This window comes from Trachemys scripta, chromosome 10, assembly GCF_013100865.1.
Source record: "Trachemys scripta elegans isolate TJP31775 chromosome 10, CAS_Tse_1.0, whole genome shotgun sequence".
In the NCBI taxonomy this organism is placed as follows: Eukaryota; Metazoa; Chordata; order Testudines; family Emydidae; genus Trachemys; species Trachemys scripta.
In genome coordinates this window covers 34,890,562-34,908,510 of record NC_048307.1, presented here as the reverse complement: position 1 = coordinate 34,908,510, position 17,949 = coordinate 34,890,562, and the positions used below count along the sequence as shown (strand labels likewise).

Below are 17,949 nucleotides of genomic sequence, written 5' to 3'. Positions count from 1 at the left end.
AGTCCAACCTTCTGCTCAAAGCAGGACCAACACTAACTATATCATCCCATCCAGAGCTTTGTCAAGCTGGGCCTTAAAAACCTTTACAGATGGAGATTCCACCATCTCCCTAGGTAACCGATTCCAGTGCTTCACCACCCTCCAACTGAAATAGTGTTTCCTAATATCCAACCTAGAGCTCCCCTGCTGCAACTTGAGACCATTGTTCCTTGTTCTGTCATCTGCCACTACTGAGAACAGCCTAGCTCCATCCTCTTTGGAACCCCCACTTCAGGTAGCTGAAGGCTGCTATCAAATCTCCCCTCACTCTTCTCTTCTGCAGACTAAATAAGCCCAGTTCCCTCAGCCATTCCTCGTAAGTCATGTGCCCCAACCCTCTAATCATTTTCATTGCCTTCTGTTGGACTCTCTCCAATTTGTCCACATCCTTTCTGTAGTGGGGGGCCCAAAACTGGATGCAATACTCCAGACATGACCTCACCGGTGCCAAATAGAGGGGAATAATCACTTCCCTCAATCTGCTGGCAATGCTCCTATTAATGCAGCCCAATATGCCATTAGCCTTCTTGGCAACAAGGACACACTGTTGATTCATATCCAGCTTCTCGTCCACTGTAATCCACAGGTCCTTTTCTGCAGAACTGCCACTTACCCAGTCAGTCCACAACCTGTAGCAGTGCATGGGACTCTGCACTTGTCTTTGTTGAACCTCATCATATTTCTTTTGGCCCAATCCTCCCAATTTGTGTAGGTCACTCTGGATCCTATCCCTACCTTCCAGCATATCTACCTCTCCCCCCAGCTTAGTGTGATCCGCGAACTTTCTGAGTTTGCAATCCATCCCATCATCCAGATCATTAATTAAGATGTTGAACAAAACCGGCCCCAGGACCAACCCCTGGTGTTGTAACCTGCCTCCTCCCTTCAAGTCATCTGGTCTTTTAAAAAAGCATTTTTGCCTCCTTCCCCCAATGGATTCAGTCCTGGGAAAAAATCCAGGCGCTTTGAGGGGATGAAAATATTAATGGATACTTTAGAGAAGTGGCCAATCAGCAAGCTGCTCATACAGCAGACATTCTCAAGGTAAAGAGCTTCCTCACACAGGGTCCAGAAAGAACAACTTTTCACCAGTGTTAGGCAACCAGGGGTGACAGGTACCTGGTGAACATGTTTAGGAAGGTCTGTATGATCTGCTCAGTGAAAGGTACTCCCATCTGTACCCTCAATCCTTGGAAGAGGGTGAGGAAGAAGCTCAGCATCTCATCTGTCACATCTATAATAGAAAGAAGAAAGGCAAGAGAAGGTGTTAACGAGACAGCTGTAAAGCACTGCATAGGTTTGTTTTGTTAATGATCTGCTCCTCCTGTGCTGGATTCCCCGTTACTCATTCATGCTGGGATTACCAGTAGGGCTGCCATTGCAAATGAGAGACTAAGGGCTGGTACCAAAGGTTTATAACCTGACACCTGGTGGGAGAGGCAAACTGGAGTGGCCTTTTATACCTCCAGCCAGCATGATACAGTGCTAACAGCAGAGAACCCACTTAATTAGTCTGTGCCACCGACATGGAAAGTACTGAGGTGCCTCTTGGACCACGCTCTGTCAGTTCACTGCTTATACGGGATCAACAGGAAGTAATATGAAATTCAAAAGCCACGTGCCTTTGTGCCTTTAAGAGGCTGGGGAAGGGAGAAGGAGAAAAAGGAAACTGACTGGTTTGATTTTTGTAATTATTAAAGACACTCGGCTGAATTCAGAGGTAATTCCCAGCACATGGTTGTGTGCTTAACTGATTATCACTGCAGAGTCAAGTCTTGTGCTACCACTGTCTCACACACTTGATTGGGTAACCATGTTAAAGCTGTATCTGCTCAATTCTTTCACTGTGCATGTCCCACCATGGATAAATACTGCAACTGCATGAGACTGTCCACAAAGGGAATTTCACTGTTCCCTTGTCTGCTAGCTATTCACCAGAATGGTTAATCAGGGAGTTGTGACATCAGTTTACCCTACTGGATTTTGTTTGCCTTTAAAGTTATCCTCTATCCTGTCTCTTATTCTTCCTCCTACCTCCCAACTCCTTACTTCTCTACACATCCAGGGGAAACAGTTTTGTATTCCTGCTCCACCGCAGAAGCTGCCACCTCTCTTTGGGGTACTAGATGTGACCCATGATGGTCTCACTTGGCTGCCCTGGTGCCTCTTTTCTAGTGAAATGCTGGGTACTCCGGGGGCTGTAGCTGCCAGCTGCCTTAGTGAGATACAAAGCCTGTTTCTCAAGATTAACTGGGGTCCTGCTCAGGATAAGACTGGTTAGCAAGGACCTCTGGGGGCCTGGCTCTGACCCAGGAATATTTGCTTCACAAGCAGTCTCAAGAACTGTCCGTCTTGGTCTGAACGGGGCTACACCTCCACACCTCTTCAAGATTCTGAAGATATGGTAAATGTCAGGTAACATTATGTGCAAAAAACATTTTTTGTTTTTAAATCCCTTAGCCAGGTTTGTTCCATTGTGTGTCTGGCAAGGGACCATTCCCAAGGAACAGGTATAGGGCATTTTGAGGATTCAGTACCTTTCATGACTATGTGCTCATCAGCTGGAGTACCAGTTGTTTAAGCAATTTAAGACCATTTCCCTATCAAATGTCTTCTGACCCTTTCCTGATCCAAGATGCAGCTTAACCTAAAAGTTCCCAGTTAAACAGCTGCCCACAGTACTGATTCACATTCCACTTGGGCAAACAAATCTATGCACATCATGTATGTGCCAAGGCTAATTTTATCAGAATGGGCTTTGGGCATTTATCAGTAGGTCATAAGAGCTACTCACAGCATTAAAGCTTGTCCTATTGTTATACCTGACTGATGAATGAAAGCTGGGAAGAGGGCTAGCGAGACCTGCACGGATTCCTGCAGTGACTGATAACAGATCTGCCGAGACTTGGTAGACTCTCCAGAGATACTTTCCACAGTGTCTTCTAAGATACTAAGTGTCTGGTGAATGATCACTTTGGCTGCAAATCAAGATGAAGAAAGAGTTAGGAGAGATTTTCCAGGGATACTAAGAAAACTAACCAAGTGGCGGAAATCACTCATCCACATCTACAATGGCCAAAACCTAGAAGCCTTTCCACAGACAAGATGACTATACACCAGCTCAAGTTCCCAATGCAAAAAGTGCTTAAGAGTGTGCCTAATTTTAAGCAAACAGGCCCACTGAAGACAATAACTCACATGCTTAGTCCTAGCCATGTGTTCAAGTACCTGGCTTGTCCAAATGGTTACTGCTTCTATTAAGAGGCAGAGACTATGGGATCACAGAGAAGTGGAGGGATAGCTCAGTGGTTTGAGCATTGGCCTGCTAAACCCAGGGTTGAGAGCTCAATCCTTGAGGGGGCCATTTAGGGATCTGGGGCAAAAATCTGTCTGAGGATTGGTCCTGCTTTGAGCAGGGGGTTGGACTAGATCTCCTAAGGTCCCTTCCAACCCTGATATTCTAGGATTCAGATTAACTATCTGTGTGTTTAAATGAGACCACTAAAGTAACACCAGACAAGAAGAAAACAAAGAACAAACATGCTGGAACAATGGGCTACACTGGTCAATTTAGTACATGACAATGACAACAGCAGTGAAGACATTGCAAGCAAGCACTGTGTAAATATCAATGGAGAAGAGAAAACACTGGCCCAATTCAAGCTGCACAGCAGTTTTCTGATGAGTACCAACCGTCCTTTCAGGATTGAGACAGCCCAACCCCCACACACTTGTCCCGTATATAAAGCAGACCACTGCTCTCCAGAACGTGCCAGGTTTGAACACCTTGTGTCTATACTGTAGCTGTAAGTGATAATCTAGGATTCCAAATAATATTTAGTAGAATGATCCTCAAAACTAAAGCCCCGCAACATGCATAGGAACCCTTTTAGCTAGCAGAGAACATGACACTTCAACCCCCAACCCCAACAAGCGTTCTCTATATCTCTGAGTCTTGACAAAATCCTTACTATTTTCTCACAGCTGAAATCTTTGGGAACATTACCGCCAACCTAGATTTCCAGCATAATAGCCTAATGGTAGCCCCCAAACTACTGCATTAGTCAACTAGAGTATTTTATAATGTAATCTTTCCTGCCTAGAAGGTTAAAAACGACAACTTGATCCTGATCTCTGAGCAATGAAGAAGTGTACTGACAACTCACTGGAGCAAAAGTTCCCTTTAAAACACTCACTGAAAAGGTGGGAAGGACAGTCGCATTAACAGTCATTTGATCTAACCGCTCGCACCTCAGCCTCCCAAATAAGTCTCTGAGTACAGGCTTTCCAGCTAGTGCAGTTATTGGACCAACTCTGCTTAATGACTCCCTATCAGCAGCTGCCCTGGTGGATGGTTCATATCAGGAAACAGAGCACTTACTGTCCTCCAGCCGCACTTTCCTCTGTGGCAGGATGGCACTGGATTTCAGATGGCGGTATTCCCTTGTGAGGGCAGAGATCAGACTGGCATGGTTGGTTGAGCGAACTGCCCACTGCTGTTCACTCTCTGGGAGATTTGGCCACGGCAGCAACAACACATTTGAGAGCGCTCTGCACACCAGTACCTGGGCCTGGAACCAACGAAACATTAAGTCTTGAAACAATGCAGCTTTAAGGAACCTGCTATTGCCTCATTTAAGGGAGACCTCTCTCAGTTTACATGGAAGTGCGATTCCAACATAAGTACTGAAGAAATCAAGTTTAATAAAAGAGAGACGTTAAAAGCCCAACACGCAACTGAAGTCTTGCAAACTAGAAGGGGAAGGTGAGTATTGTGATTAAGGCACTAGACCCAGCCTCAGATCTGGGTTCAGTTCCCAGACTCTCTGGATAACCTGGAGCAATTCACTCAATCTTTGTGCTTCAGTTCTGCATCTGAGTAATGAGGGCTTTGTCTACACTGTCTAGCAGCATTGACTACAGGGATGTGAATTACAGAGCCCACTAAAGTGTTGTGATCTAACTGCCCTGCATGGACACTGCTGGCATGAACTAAGGGTATGTCTATACTGCAATAAAAAAAAAAAAAAAAAAAACTTGTAGCATGGCATCTGTGTCAGTGGGCTCTTGCTGCAGGGCTAAAAATAGCAGTGTTGATGTTTGGGCTCAGGCTGGAATCCCAGCTCTGAGGTCCTCCTCCCCTTTGCTATTTTATAGCCCCGTAGCCAGTCACCTGACCCAGGTGTGCCACAGGTCTTTTACTGCAGTGTAGATGTATCCTAAAAGGTATCCAGCTTGCACTAACAGAGTTCTGTTTGAAAGAGGACGTACGTTAATGCAAACTAGGCATCTTTTAGTTTGTGCCAGCAGTGTCCACACAGGGCAGTTAGATTGCCACATTTTTGTGAGCTCTACAATTGGCCCCTCTATAGTCCACAGCACTATGTACAAAAGCCCAAGGATAACGCTTCCTTGCTCCTACCTATTGTCTGTCTTGTTATTTATATTGTAAGTTCTTTGGGACAGATGCGTAGTAGGTTTGAACAGTCCTCAACACAAGGAGACCCTGATCTCTGCCAGGGCCTTTAAGTACTACTTAATACAAATCAGCATTTAAACTGGGAATGCAGACTAAGGAATCTGAATGGAAATATTCCTCCCCATGAGTCATAGCCAGCCCTAGAATGCAGAGGTTCAGAGACAAAACTATCAAATGTAGATAATTCAGAGCTCTTGCCATCATAAAACAGCCAGGACATCAGGTACAATTTACAGGAAGTTAAGATGTTGTTTAATAAGATTTGAGAGTTCCAATTTTATGTTTTTCCTCAGTTTTCGTACTTCTACTCTAAAAATTAAAGGCCAAGACACTCTGATTGCTGCACATAATGTTTACAGAATCCAGGAATAACGTCTCTTTCCCTGAAATTGATGTACCATGATGGTAGAAGCTGTGGTATTGTTTCCTCAGGGCACCCAATTAAACTGACATTCTGCATTTGTGTTAGAGTCAAACAGCACCTTATCAGGAAGCCGCTGAGCGGAGGTATCTGTGATCCTGTTGAAAACTTTCTGTACTGCTGGGATTCTAATCAAGAACACTGGCCGCACCGTAGTAGCTAACGAGACCAGCAAGTGGCACGCAGACAACAGCAACTTCTCTTGCACCTGAAAAAGAGAGCACGTGCTGGTTAAGCTTTGCAGTAACTCAGTCCTACAGTGTCAAGAGATAGTGGACTTTCTGGGACACAGCACTGGTATTCAAGAGCACACTGAAACTGACAGACAGAACATTCACACAAACTAGCCTTCAAGCACAAGTCAGTATTCAGTGGACTTTAATCAGAACACAGGTCAGCCCCTTACCACGGAGTGTGAAGATTTCTCAACTCCCAGATTAAAGGAGCCACAATATAATTAGACCTTTATTAATCCATCTTTACTTAAGAGGCTGCTCTTGCAGCGATTGGCTGTCATTTATTTCTATGATGCTATTTAAGGCAGCTTTTGTCTCGATGACACTACCTTCACACCTCACCAAGTTTTTCACCATGTTCTTGGAAAGCAGACAAATGCATTGCACAGGCAAATAAACAGAACCTCTCATCTGCAGAGTCACATGTCCTGAGGGCCAACCTGCTAAATGTATAGAGACAAGAGTAGCATCTGCATGGAAAGTTGGATGTTAATTTCAGGTTTTACCCTCTTGTTTCTCGGAGAAGTATTTGCCTTTTTTGATGAAGGTACCTTGGAGCTGATGAGTGGAGTAATTGCTTCCAGGGCGGTGGAGACAAGAGAGATGAACTGCTCTGGATTCTGCCGATGAACTTCACTGTAGAACTGGGCTAGCCAATGAGAGTAAGCCTGCAATGCTGCCAGTGACTGAGCGTGGCTGGAAGGAGGGAGAGACAATTGTAACAAACATGTGATAAAGGGCATTCCAGAAGGACCACAACAGGATGGCGGAAGTCTCGAATACAGTAAAGTAGCTCTGATGACATATTACAGAGAGGCACTCTTTTCCTTGGAGTTAAGGTGTACAATAGTTTTTCCCATTATAAGACATCCAGAACTGTCCATGTCTGAAGTTTAACACATGCATTAGAATTTCTGGAAACTTTAAGGCAACCTAGACAAGACTTTTTTTTTTTTTGAGAGAGAGAGAGAGAGAGAGAGAGAGAGAGAAACAGGAGGGCTGCACTTCTGGAACATTTCCAGAACTTCCTTTGGCACAACAGTTGGTCAAGCTTGATTCAGTCTGATTGAAACCACACTCATGGCCATATTTAAGCACCTGATAAGGCCTGATATCGGTCTAGTTTGTAAAGGTTTTTATTAGGTGTGCACATGGGAAGAAATAAAAGCAATTTATGGTGACATGAATAATTCCGTAGAGTTCCTAACTCCGCATGGCTTCAATGGTAGCAGCCACAAAAGGGATGGACGGGAAGAAGTAGGAGGCAGTCAAGACGGGAGAATGAGGCGGGACACTAGATCAGCTCTTGCCCATGTGAAGAGTAGGTATGCCTCTAGCAGTCTAGAGACCACTCCCCAAACCAACTACACCTCTACCCCGATAGAACACTGTCCTCGGGAGCTAAAAAAATCTTACCGCGTTATAGGTGAAACCGCATTATATCGAACTTGCTTTGATCCGCTGGAGTGCGCAGCCCTGCCCCCCCCCCGGAGCACTGCTTTACCGCGTTATATCGGGTAGTGTTATATCAAGGTTGAGGTGTGGTTTCATTTTACGTGTCCTATCCCCATGTACTTAGCCACTTGACTGGTGGTAGAAAGGAGATCCTGCTCCCAGGACAGTTTGGGGGCTGGCTCCACAAAGGTTGGAGACTGCAGGACTCCCATCACTGAACAATTCAATATATATTTTAGACACCTAAGGAAATTTCCAGCCTGGGAACTTTAAGGTAAATACCAATCAGTTACTTAGAATGTTCTAGTCCACACAACCTCCTCCCCCCAAAAAACATTACAAAGCCTGAAAATTCAATGCGATGGCTGTACTTAAAGTCACTTGAAAGTTTGGAAATACTTGAAGTTTTTCAATCCACCTTAACTCTGCCCACAGAACCGAAAACCAAGCAATACTCTGAGCTTCAAGGTTGCGGATATCACAACATCAAAGATTCCAAACACTGACCAGTAACCTAACTAAATCTATCAACCAGAATACGGAAGTCAAAACTGCATATTTCCACATCTTTTAAACAAAAGGGAGTCTTTAAATAACTACAGTAAGCTTTTCTTCTGAGCTATATGCAGTCAAACTGCTGCAACTTTCAGCCAAAGACACAGGATTAGATTCCATTCCCCAGGAGTTTACAGGATTTCTAATGTGCAAGCTGTCATGTAGCAAGACTTAAGATCTTGTTTGTAAAACTATGAAGACAGAGTTGGAGCAAAAAGTAGAGTGCTTACATGCCAAGGACTCCTGGTGGTGGGCTTCACATGGGCATGCCAGATATTTTATGCATTAAACCATAGCCCCACACTCCAGCATTCCCTCTATATGGCTGGCACACTGTGCAAATAAAGCACATGGAGCAGATTCGTAAGATCTCTGCTGCCTGTGTTAGTAAACTGAATGGCTTTATTAAAACCTCCATCCTGCTAACAGGTGTCCACAGGGGGAAGGTAAGCAGAGAAAGGTGTTTACATCTTGCTGACTTTCAATATCCTTTTTAGGTTTAACTTAATTTTGGATTACGAACATAATGTTTCTTTCTTGTTGTTTTAAACTGTTCCCCTCCCTCAGTGTTTACAGCTTAACTCTAGACTATTTTTGCCGGGGATTAGCACATGAATTGGGAGTTCAATCAACAGTAAGTAAGTGCAGTTACTTTAAAATGTTGCCTTTGCCCTAGTAACTGCACCCACCAGGTGTGTTGAGACAGGTGGTATAACTGAACTTTTGTGCTATTGCTCCACTGTGCATACGTCAGGAGTACAGGAAAGTTAGCAAGAGGTCAAATTAAAATAAACTGCTGGGTTTGTGTTTCAAGTGTTCTGTATTTCAGGCTCAATGCCATGTCAAAGGCTACAGACCAGAATGATCCTTACTGATAGTAATGAGGGAAAGAAGATGGAGGTGAAAGTTACACAACTTCAGTAACAGAATGAAATAAGCACGCCTCTTAAACTGATGTCAGACTAGGGCAATACGGATTTCTGCTTTGACTGACAAGAGGATTGGATTTATTGATAGCAAGGGGATGAAAACAGGCCAACAAATCCAGAAGAATTCCAGCCTGGTAGGGCTGTTATGAGAAAGGGACAATAGAGCTATTTAACATGAAAAAGTTAAGCTTAGTTTGAACCTAATGTAAGCAACACTCAGTTTGGATTAATAGCAGAGAGATTCAGGGGACTAAGTGATAAAACCACTTACCAGCATGGAATCTCAGAAGTTTGATATACAGTATATGCAATCACAAATCAAAAGAAACTTTTCAAAAGGACATATTTAAACCCTGCTCACAAGGTCAGCTGGCAGAAAAAGGCATATTCAACAGAGCATAATGGAGAGATGAAGACCATTAAAGTGGAGTCTCAATGCTATTTTAAAGTTTTAACTTGTGGATCAAATTTCCTCATTTTATAACTTGAAAAAAAAAAAAAAAAGGGTTTTATAACTTACAAAGGCACATACTCATCCTGAAATCTGAGAGTTAAGCTGTGTTCCGGGCTCTTGTATCACAAACAGTAATAAAGATTGAGGACTAAATTCCCATCCTTAGTAACACCCATGCAAGTGCATTATCTTAAGTGGGATTGCACAATTTAGCAAGGGCAGCATTTAGCTCTGGAATTGTAACTTGGTTAACGGTTCTATTAATGCCTGAGCCAGATAAGAACCTGGCTCACTTTCCCATAGTAGTACAGGCTCTGCAGCACTAACAGAAGTAACAAAACATTTGCTATGTAAGTCCAGACTACATACCCAGAGCAGGGATGGAAGATGCCACCATTTTTACATAGATTACTTTCATTACCCTAACACTTCAAGCGAACTGAGCTTCCTTGAAGTCAGTACAAGGTGTATTATGGGCTGTTATCACTGCTTTGCATTTAGAGCCAACATGGTAGCTGTTTTTCATCTGACCCTAATATTGTTTTTAAATTAAATCTCATTATATGAATGGAACTGGGCAGCTGGGCTAAGAACATGAATTGGAGGAAACAGTGGTCTGAGTATGAAGAGCAGCTAGTTAGCCTTGATCTGGGGATAGTGATCACAAAGCTTCTTCATGGTCAGCTAGGAAACACTGGAGGATAAATGTGTATCACTTGGCATGGGAAGTAAGTGGAGAAAAATACTGACAAGTCTTTGGGATTCCAATGTTTCCTCACCAGGGAGAAGAAATAAGGGACCTAAATTCAGACACTGTCTTACTTCCACTCATCATTTTTGGTCCTATGAACACCAATAGCAGGATAACCCTTTGGAAACCTACAGTATAATTTTGGTTTTGCAGTAAAAGTCTCATACTCACACGTCGATAAGGTCAGGTTTCAATACAGAAGGCACAGCAGTTTCAATGTTGTACAGTTTAATCTGGGACCCGTACAGTGTTACCTTGACCAGCCTGCCAATAAAGAAGCAAATCAAGGAGTGTGTAGGAAATGTAAAATACAGATGTGCATGTACATCAAGAACAACCAGAATATACTTTATCATAACATGGCACTCAGCTAGACTGCACACTGACTAAATGTTTTCTCTCTTTTTCTCTCACTCACTCAGATTGTCTAGCACAACAGGGCCATTTTGCATCACAAGCAAACTTGTTCTAAGGAATAGGTACAGTATTTCTGAATGTAAGCACAGGACTATGTATAAGCTGTGATTAAACATATGCTTATTTGGGAGTTGAGGAGAAGCACCAAATGGAAATCTGATTCCAGCTCTTGCATGTACTTTATCAGACAGACATCCAATAGAGATTTTGTTTTGGGTGATGCCGACCTGAAGTAATCAAATTATATCCTTAGTTCCATTAGGTCAGAATAGCTGCAATTACATCACGAGAGTGAACTCTTGACTTTCCCAGTAATTGTTCAGAATTGAACATTTAAGTAATCAATTATTGCTTATCTCTAAAATATGTATTTAAAGGATTACAGGAGGTATATTTGAGAAATTTAGCCCTGGTGAAGCAATACCTCTGGCATTTGATAGACTGACATTCCAGTTACTTTGTGGCAGAAGGTAGTTTGTGTTTTTTGCTATTCATTGTGGGGGTGGTAGGCCTTAAAAGTGGTAAGCAGTTCCTCTGCACTGGTGGAGGGATGGCAAAACTATTTCCTGATGCAGTGACCTTTTGCCTACCTCTCCACTACTGTAAGGGCATCGTTGAACCGGGCAGCAAAAACATCCCCAATAAAGTACTCGGCTAAACGGCCAACAGCCTGCAGCAGGGAGCTAAGGTCTCGTAGGGAGCAGTGCAAGCGTCGGCAGTCATTCTCTGCAGTGATATTCAGCCTATGACCTGAAATGACATTGTGGTCCGTTAGCCAGAAAGCAAGGCAAGATTCAAGTGTAAATGCGCTTTGGTTTGCTATTAACCATTGATTAACATTCAAGCAGTTTGGAGTCTCTCTCTCTCTCTCAAATATTATAAAATGTAAGCACAAAGCACATGTAACCTATATCTGTAATAAATACATCTCTTTCAGATGAGAAACCCAATTATGTAGCTACAGGAAATGCAGAGTTTATGCTAATTTCATTACAAGCAGTCTCTAAATTAACTATCCCGTGGGTCACAGTTCAGCTCTGAGCACCATCATTTGATGGAAAGAATGAAAAAAACAAGTTTAAATGGACGCGGTCAAATATAGTTTTCGCAGATAGATTCAAGTTCTCACTACCCATCATTTGTAATTCTCTTTATAAAAGACTGAAAAGAAAGTTCCCCAGCCATTTGGCTTTTTCATGTACTTTTTGCTTTGTTTCAGAGTAAACTGTAGCTAACAGGTGTCTTTTTTTGGTTACTGATTGACATTTTTTTTTTTTTTTAATGATGATCCCAGCTCTGGGGATAAGGTTGTTAGTTTGGCTCCCTCTGCTGTTTGTCTATATAGCAACAGAATATAAAAATTCCTAGAGGAACAACAAAACCACATTTGTAACCTGGATGAATTCAATTCAGATGCAAACACAATGTGTGGCTAACCATCTACACTCACAGCACCCAGATACATGTAACATACCGAATCCTGGAATTTTTTCCCCAATAGAATAGGCTATATAAGCATACTGCTAATGTATATGTTTATTTCTATTTTCCCAGTAGTACACAGTGTCACCTAGCATGGGACGCTCTGCTGGAAAATACATATTGTAATGCATAGGCCTAAGGACAATGAGGATAGCTGAATAATTTTCCCTGCTTTCCTTTCAACTGTTCAGATAAATATATTACAACAGCATATTTTTTCCACTCATGCCAATTTAGTCTCAGCACTGATGTTGAAAAGTAGGAGATATTTCCATCAAGATTGCAAGATGTGAAACTGTTAAGACATGCACTACATAGTATGATCCTGAAGCTGTACTTGAGTCTAAGCTGTCTGCTCTGATCCATGCCCCAGTTAGATGAAAAGCCAGCTGAACCAACTTCTGTTATACACCATTGTCTATAAGCCTTCCATGAACATGTGTAGTGACAGTTCAACGTGGGAAGTGACCATAAACCTGGGTGCAGAACATAATCCACAAATTGCTAATATCCGGCATGGTAAGCTTCTGGAGCCTTGTCTGTGTAATAAATCACTATACTCTACTGACCCATCGGGGCAGCCAGAGTACTAGAAAAAAAAAACTTGGGAGCCAGGGCCAGATTTGCAACAGTTAAACAGCTTAAAAGTAACAAAGACTGCCATCAGCATGCACTGCAGTGATTTAGTGCATTTAAAATGTGCTTATTTTAATATATTAGGTGGTTTGTGTTCAACTTCTCTAAGTGATAATGATGTGGATAACATGTACATCTTGTGATATTTAGCATACAGCAGATTCTTCTAACAGCTATGTCAGAAGGCTTAATGGAAGGGATACATTCTAAAGGGTTAGAGACATGTGTCTATGTAGTATAAATTGTACCACCCCCAATTAAATCTCTCAACCAGTTAATATCCCCCCACCCACCCTTTCCTCAGTTGTCAGAAACAGCCAGCCCACAAGGTGAGCCAACAGCCTAAAAGAGAAAACGGTTACTTACCTTCTGTAACTGTTGTTCTTCAAGATGTGTTGTTCACGTCCATTACATATTAGGTGTGCGCGCGCCGCGTGCACGGACGTCGGAAACTTTTTCCCTTAGCGGCTCCCGGCGGGCCCCCACCTTCCCGCCAGAGCGGCGCCCCGCTCCAGGGTATATATATCCCTGCCGACCCGACCCCTCCGGTTCCTTCTTGCCGGAGACTCCGACAGAGGGGAAGGAGGGTGGGAAGTGTAATAGACGTGAACAACACATCTCGAAGAACAACAGTTACAGAAGGTAAGTAACCGTTTTTTCTTCTTCGAGTGATTGTTCACGTCCATTACACATTAGGTGATTCCCAAGCTTACCATTGGAGGTGGGTAGGAGTCAAGGTACAACTGACTGTAACACAGCCCGACCGACCATCGCGTCCTCTCTGGTCTGATGATGGATCGCGTAGTGGGCTGTGAACGTATGTATGGACGACCAGGTGGCTGCCTTACAGATCTCCTGGATCGGGACCTGCACCAAGTAGGCCATTGAGGACGGGCTCTAGTCGAATGGGCCCAGATCTCCGGGGCCGGAACATTGGCGAGCTCATAACAAGAGCGTATACAATGCACAATCCATGCCGACAAGCGCTGTGTCGAGATAGGCAAGCCTTTCATACGTTCCGCAATCGCAATGAAGAGCTGGGGTGTTCTGCGGAACGACCTGGTCCGCTCCAGGTAAAATGCCAACGCCCTTCGGACATCCAGGGTATGTAGGCTGCGGTGGTGAGGGTCCGTATGGGGTCTAGGAAAAAACACCGGAAGGCAAATGTCTTGCCCCATGTGAAACTGTGACACCACCTTTGGGAGGAATTTGGGGTGCGGCCTAAGTTGCACCTTATCTTTATGGAACACCGTATAGGGTGGTTCCGATGAGAGGGCCTTCAATTCCGATACCCTTCTGGCCGACGTGATGGCCACGAGAAACGCCACCTTCCACGAGAGGTGCGTGAGGGAGCAAGTGGCCAGGGGCTCAAAGGGAGGACTCATAAGTCTATTTAGAACTAGGTTCAGAGACCACGTCGGAACCGGCGGGCGTGAGTAGGGAAACACCCTTTCCAGCCCCTTGAGGAATCGGGCCACTGTGGGGTCGGAGAATACTGACACTCCCAACTCTCCCGGATGGAAAGCCGAAATAGCGGCTAAGTGAACTCTAATTGAGGCGGGCGCAAGCCCTTGATTCTTGAGGTGCAGTAAATAGTCCAAGATGGACGGAACCGAGGCCTGTAAAGGTTGTATGCGTTGAGGCTCACACCAGTGGGAGAACCTTTTCCACTTCGCCAGGTATGTTGCCCTTGTAGAGGGCTTCCTACTATTAAGGAGGATTTGCTGAACCTGGTGAGAGCACCTATGTTCTGCATCGTTCAGCCAGAGAGATACCATGCCGTGAGATGAAGCGAAGACAGGTTTGGGTGGAATAGGCGACCTTTGTCTTGTGTGACTAGGTCGCGATGGAGGGGAAGGGTGATTGGATCGTCCATGGACAGTTCCAGCAAGGACGTGAACCAATACTGGCGAGGCCAGGCCGGGGCAATAAGTATGATCGTTGCCCTGTCCCTGCGGGTCTTGAGAAGAACCTTGTGTATAAGTGGAAATGGAGGGAAGGCATATTTTAGGCTCCCTCCCCATGGGATCATGAAAGCATCCGCTACTGATCCCGGGCTGAGGTTCTGGAACGAGCAGAACTGAGGGCATTGGCTGTTGTCCCTGGTGGCGAATAGATCCACCCGGGGAAAACCCCACCTCCGGAAGATCGAATGCAGGACGTCTCCTCTCAGCGTCCATTCGTGCATTCGGTAGGATCGGCTGAGGCGGTCTGCTAAGCCGTTTTGAATTCCCGGAAGATACGTCGCGATGAGGTGTATCGCATGGGCTATACAGAAGTTCCATAATTGGAGAGCCTCGTGACAGAGGGGAGAAGACCGGGACCCGCCCTGCTTGTTTATATAGAACATGGCGGTAGTGTTGTCCGTCAGGACTGCCACGCTGTGACCTTTTAGGAAGGCGTGGAAGGTCTGGCAGGCGAGGCGAACCGCTCTTAGCTCCTTCAGATTGATGTGAAGCAGCTTGTCCTCTCTGGACCACAGCCCTTGGGTCCGCAGTTCCCCCAGGTGCGCCCCCCAACCCATGTCTGATGCATCTGTCACTAACGTCAGAGTGGGTTGTGGGGTAGCAAAGGGAATCCCCTCGCATACCTGCTGGCGATCGAGCCACCAGCGTAGTGAGCTGAGTACCTGGTTCGGGATCGTGACTACTTGATCCAATGGGTCTCTGTTGGGGCGATGCGTGTGGGCGAACCACAACTGTAAAGGCCGGAGCCTCAGCCGGGCATGTCTGACCACGTGTGTGCAAGCTGCCATATGCCCCAGAAGCTGCATGCAACATCTTGCTGTTGTCGTGGGAAATTTTTGGACCGAGCTTACGGCCCCGTGAATTGACATGAACCGTGCCTCTGGTAAACTCGCTCGCGCGGTTACCGAGTCCAGGGTAGCACCTATGAAGTCCAGCCTCTGTGTGGGGACTAACGTGGATTTCGGCACGTTGACCCGGAGGCTGAGCTTGTCGAACGTCTGCAAGGCCAGCGTTACGTGAGATCGGACTTCGGCCTCCGACCTGCCCGCGAGTAGCCAATCGTCCAGGTATGGGAACACACGCATCCTTCTTTTTCGAAGGAAGGCTGCTACCACGGACATGCACTTCGTGAACACCCGTGGTGCTGACGCCAGGCCGAAGGGCAGGACCGTAAATTGGAAATGGCGCTGGCCGACGATGAAGCGCAGAAACCGCCTGTGGGCCGGATTGATTGCGATGTGAAAATAGGCATCTTTCATATCGAGGGCAGCATACCAATCCCCCGGATCCAGGGATGGGATAATAGTTCCAAGGGAGACCATACGAAAGCGCGCTTTGATCAGGAACCTGTTTAGATCGCGCAGGTCCAAGATAGGACGGAGGCCCCCTTTTGCCTTGGGAATCAGGAAGTATCTGGAATAGAATCCTTTTCCCCTTAGGTCCAGAGGGACCTCTTCTACTGCTCCTGCAGCGAGAAGGGTCTGTACCTCCTGTACGAGGAGTTGCTCGTGAGAAGGGTCCCTGAAGAGGGACGGGGAAGGGGGATGGCAGGGAGGGGGCGAGGAAAACTGGAGGGTATAACCCGCCTTCACTGTGCGCAGGACCCAGCGGTCCGATGTTATGCGCGACCAGGCCCGGTAGAAACGGGACAGACGGTCCTTGAAACCCAAAGGAGGATCCGGTATAGGAGGTGGTACGCTGACCTCGGGCGTAGCTTCAAAAGCCTGGTTTATTTCCCGGCTGTGGCTTGCCCTGGCCATGATTCTGGCCCTGGTTAGGCGTATTGTTTCGTCTCCGCCTATTATCCCTGTCTCGACGGCGGTAAGGCTCGTGTCGGTGCCGAGGGTGGTAATGCCTTTGTGGCGGCTGGGGTTTGAAGGGCTTACGCTGCGTCACCGGCGTGTGCATACCCAATGACTTAAGGGTCGCTCGTGAGTCCTTAAGGCTATGCAGCCTGGCGTCCGTCTGGTCGGAAAACAAGCCCGAACCTTCAAACGGGAGGTCCTGCAGCGTGGTCTGTACCTCCGGCGGGAGACCTGAAGCCTGCAACCACGCCGAACGCCTCATCACGACTCCCGACGCAATTGTTCTAGCCGCAGCGTCGGCTGAGTCTAGAGCGGTCTGTAAAGAGGTCTTGGCCACTGCCATTCCCTACTCTATCAGGGCCGTGAACTCCTGATGAGCGTCAGGTGGGAGGGAGTCCTTAAACTTGGCGACTGATGCCCAGGAGTTAAAATTGTGCCTGTTTAGGATCGCCTGCTGATTGGCGATCCTCAGCTGAAGGCCTCCCGATGAATAGACTTTCCTCCCGAATAAGTCCAATCTCTTAGCTTCCTTGCCCTTGGGGGCAGGAGCTTGCTGGCCATGCCGCTCTCTCGTTCACCGCCGAGACCACCAGCGAACAGGGGGACGGATGTAGAAAGAGGAAGTCAAACCCTCTAGATGGGGCGAAGTACTTTCTCTCCACGCCTTTTGCAGTTGGCGCACTGGAGGCCGGTGTTTGCCACACCGTCTTATAGTTGGACTGTACTGTCCGTATAATCGGGAGAGCGACTCTGGAGGGGCCCTCTGGGCTCAGGATATCGACCATGGGGTCGTCCTGCTCCACGGTCTCTTCCGCCTGCAAACCCAGATTAAGGGCTACCCGGCGAAGCAGGTCTTGATGTGCCCGATGGTCAATCGGGGGAGGGCCGGACACCAATGTGCCCGCAACTGCCTCATCTGGCGAGGAGGAAGAGGTCGGGGCCTTTTGCCCATCCTCAGTATCCTGCAATCCGGCCTCAGCCAATTGCTCCTCTGCGGCATGACCCGCCGCGTGGGATTGGGACGGTACTGTACTCGGTGCCGAGTCCCCTCTTTCCCGCTCCGGTGGTCTAGAGACCGTTGCCTCCCTATACGATGGCGGACGGTGCCGCGGGGAGCGGGATCGGTACCGGGATGGCCCGGATCTCGAGCCCCTCGATGGGGGCCCTTGTTGGTGGTAGGCCCAGGGTGTCCAGAATGGCCATTGGCTCGGCTGGCCCCATTGTGACTGTCCGTAGTCCCTGCTGGCCTGTGACCTACGGGCAACCCCGCCGTATCGGTCTGAGTCAGTCCACGGACAGTGACCTGGAAGGCCACGGTGGAGC

The 17,949-nt window shown here is 46.4% G+C and overlaps 1 protein-coding gene across 2 annotated transcripts in view; it reads right to left on the bottom strand.

The window, feature by feature from the left end:
• Positions 1 to 17,949, bottom strand: part of XPO6 (exportin 6) — a 114,155-nt gene that overhangs the window by 12,774 nt on the left and 83,432 nt on the right. For both annotated transcript variants that reach the window (XM_034782905.1, XM_034782906.1), the window contains exons 13-19: positions 11,327 to 11,486; positions 10,491 to 10,583; positions 6,727 to 6,871; positions 6,001 to 6,147; positions 4,421 to 4,610; positions 2,862 to 3,017; positions 1,159 to 1,273 (exon numbers count right to left, since the gene is read on the bottom strand). In XM_034782905.1, coding sequence (XP_034638796.1) covers positions 1,159 to 1,273; positions 2,862 to 3,017; positions 4,421 to 4,610; positions 6,001 to 6,147; positions 6,727 to 6,871; positions 10,491 to 10,583; positions 11,327 to 11,486 — 1,006 coding nt within the window. The remainder of the gene's footprint in view (positions 1 to 1,158; positions 1,274 to 2,861; positions 3,018 to 4,420; positions 4,611 to 6,000; positions 6,148 to 6,726; positions 6,872 to 10,490; positions 10,584 to 11,326; positions 11,487 to 17,949) is intronic.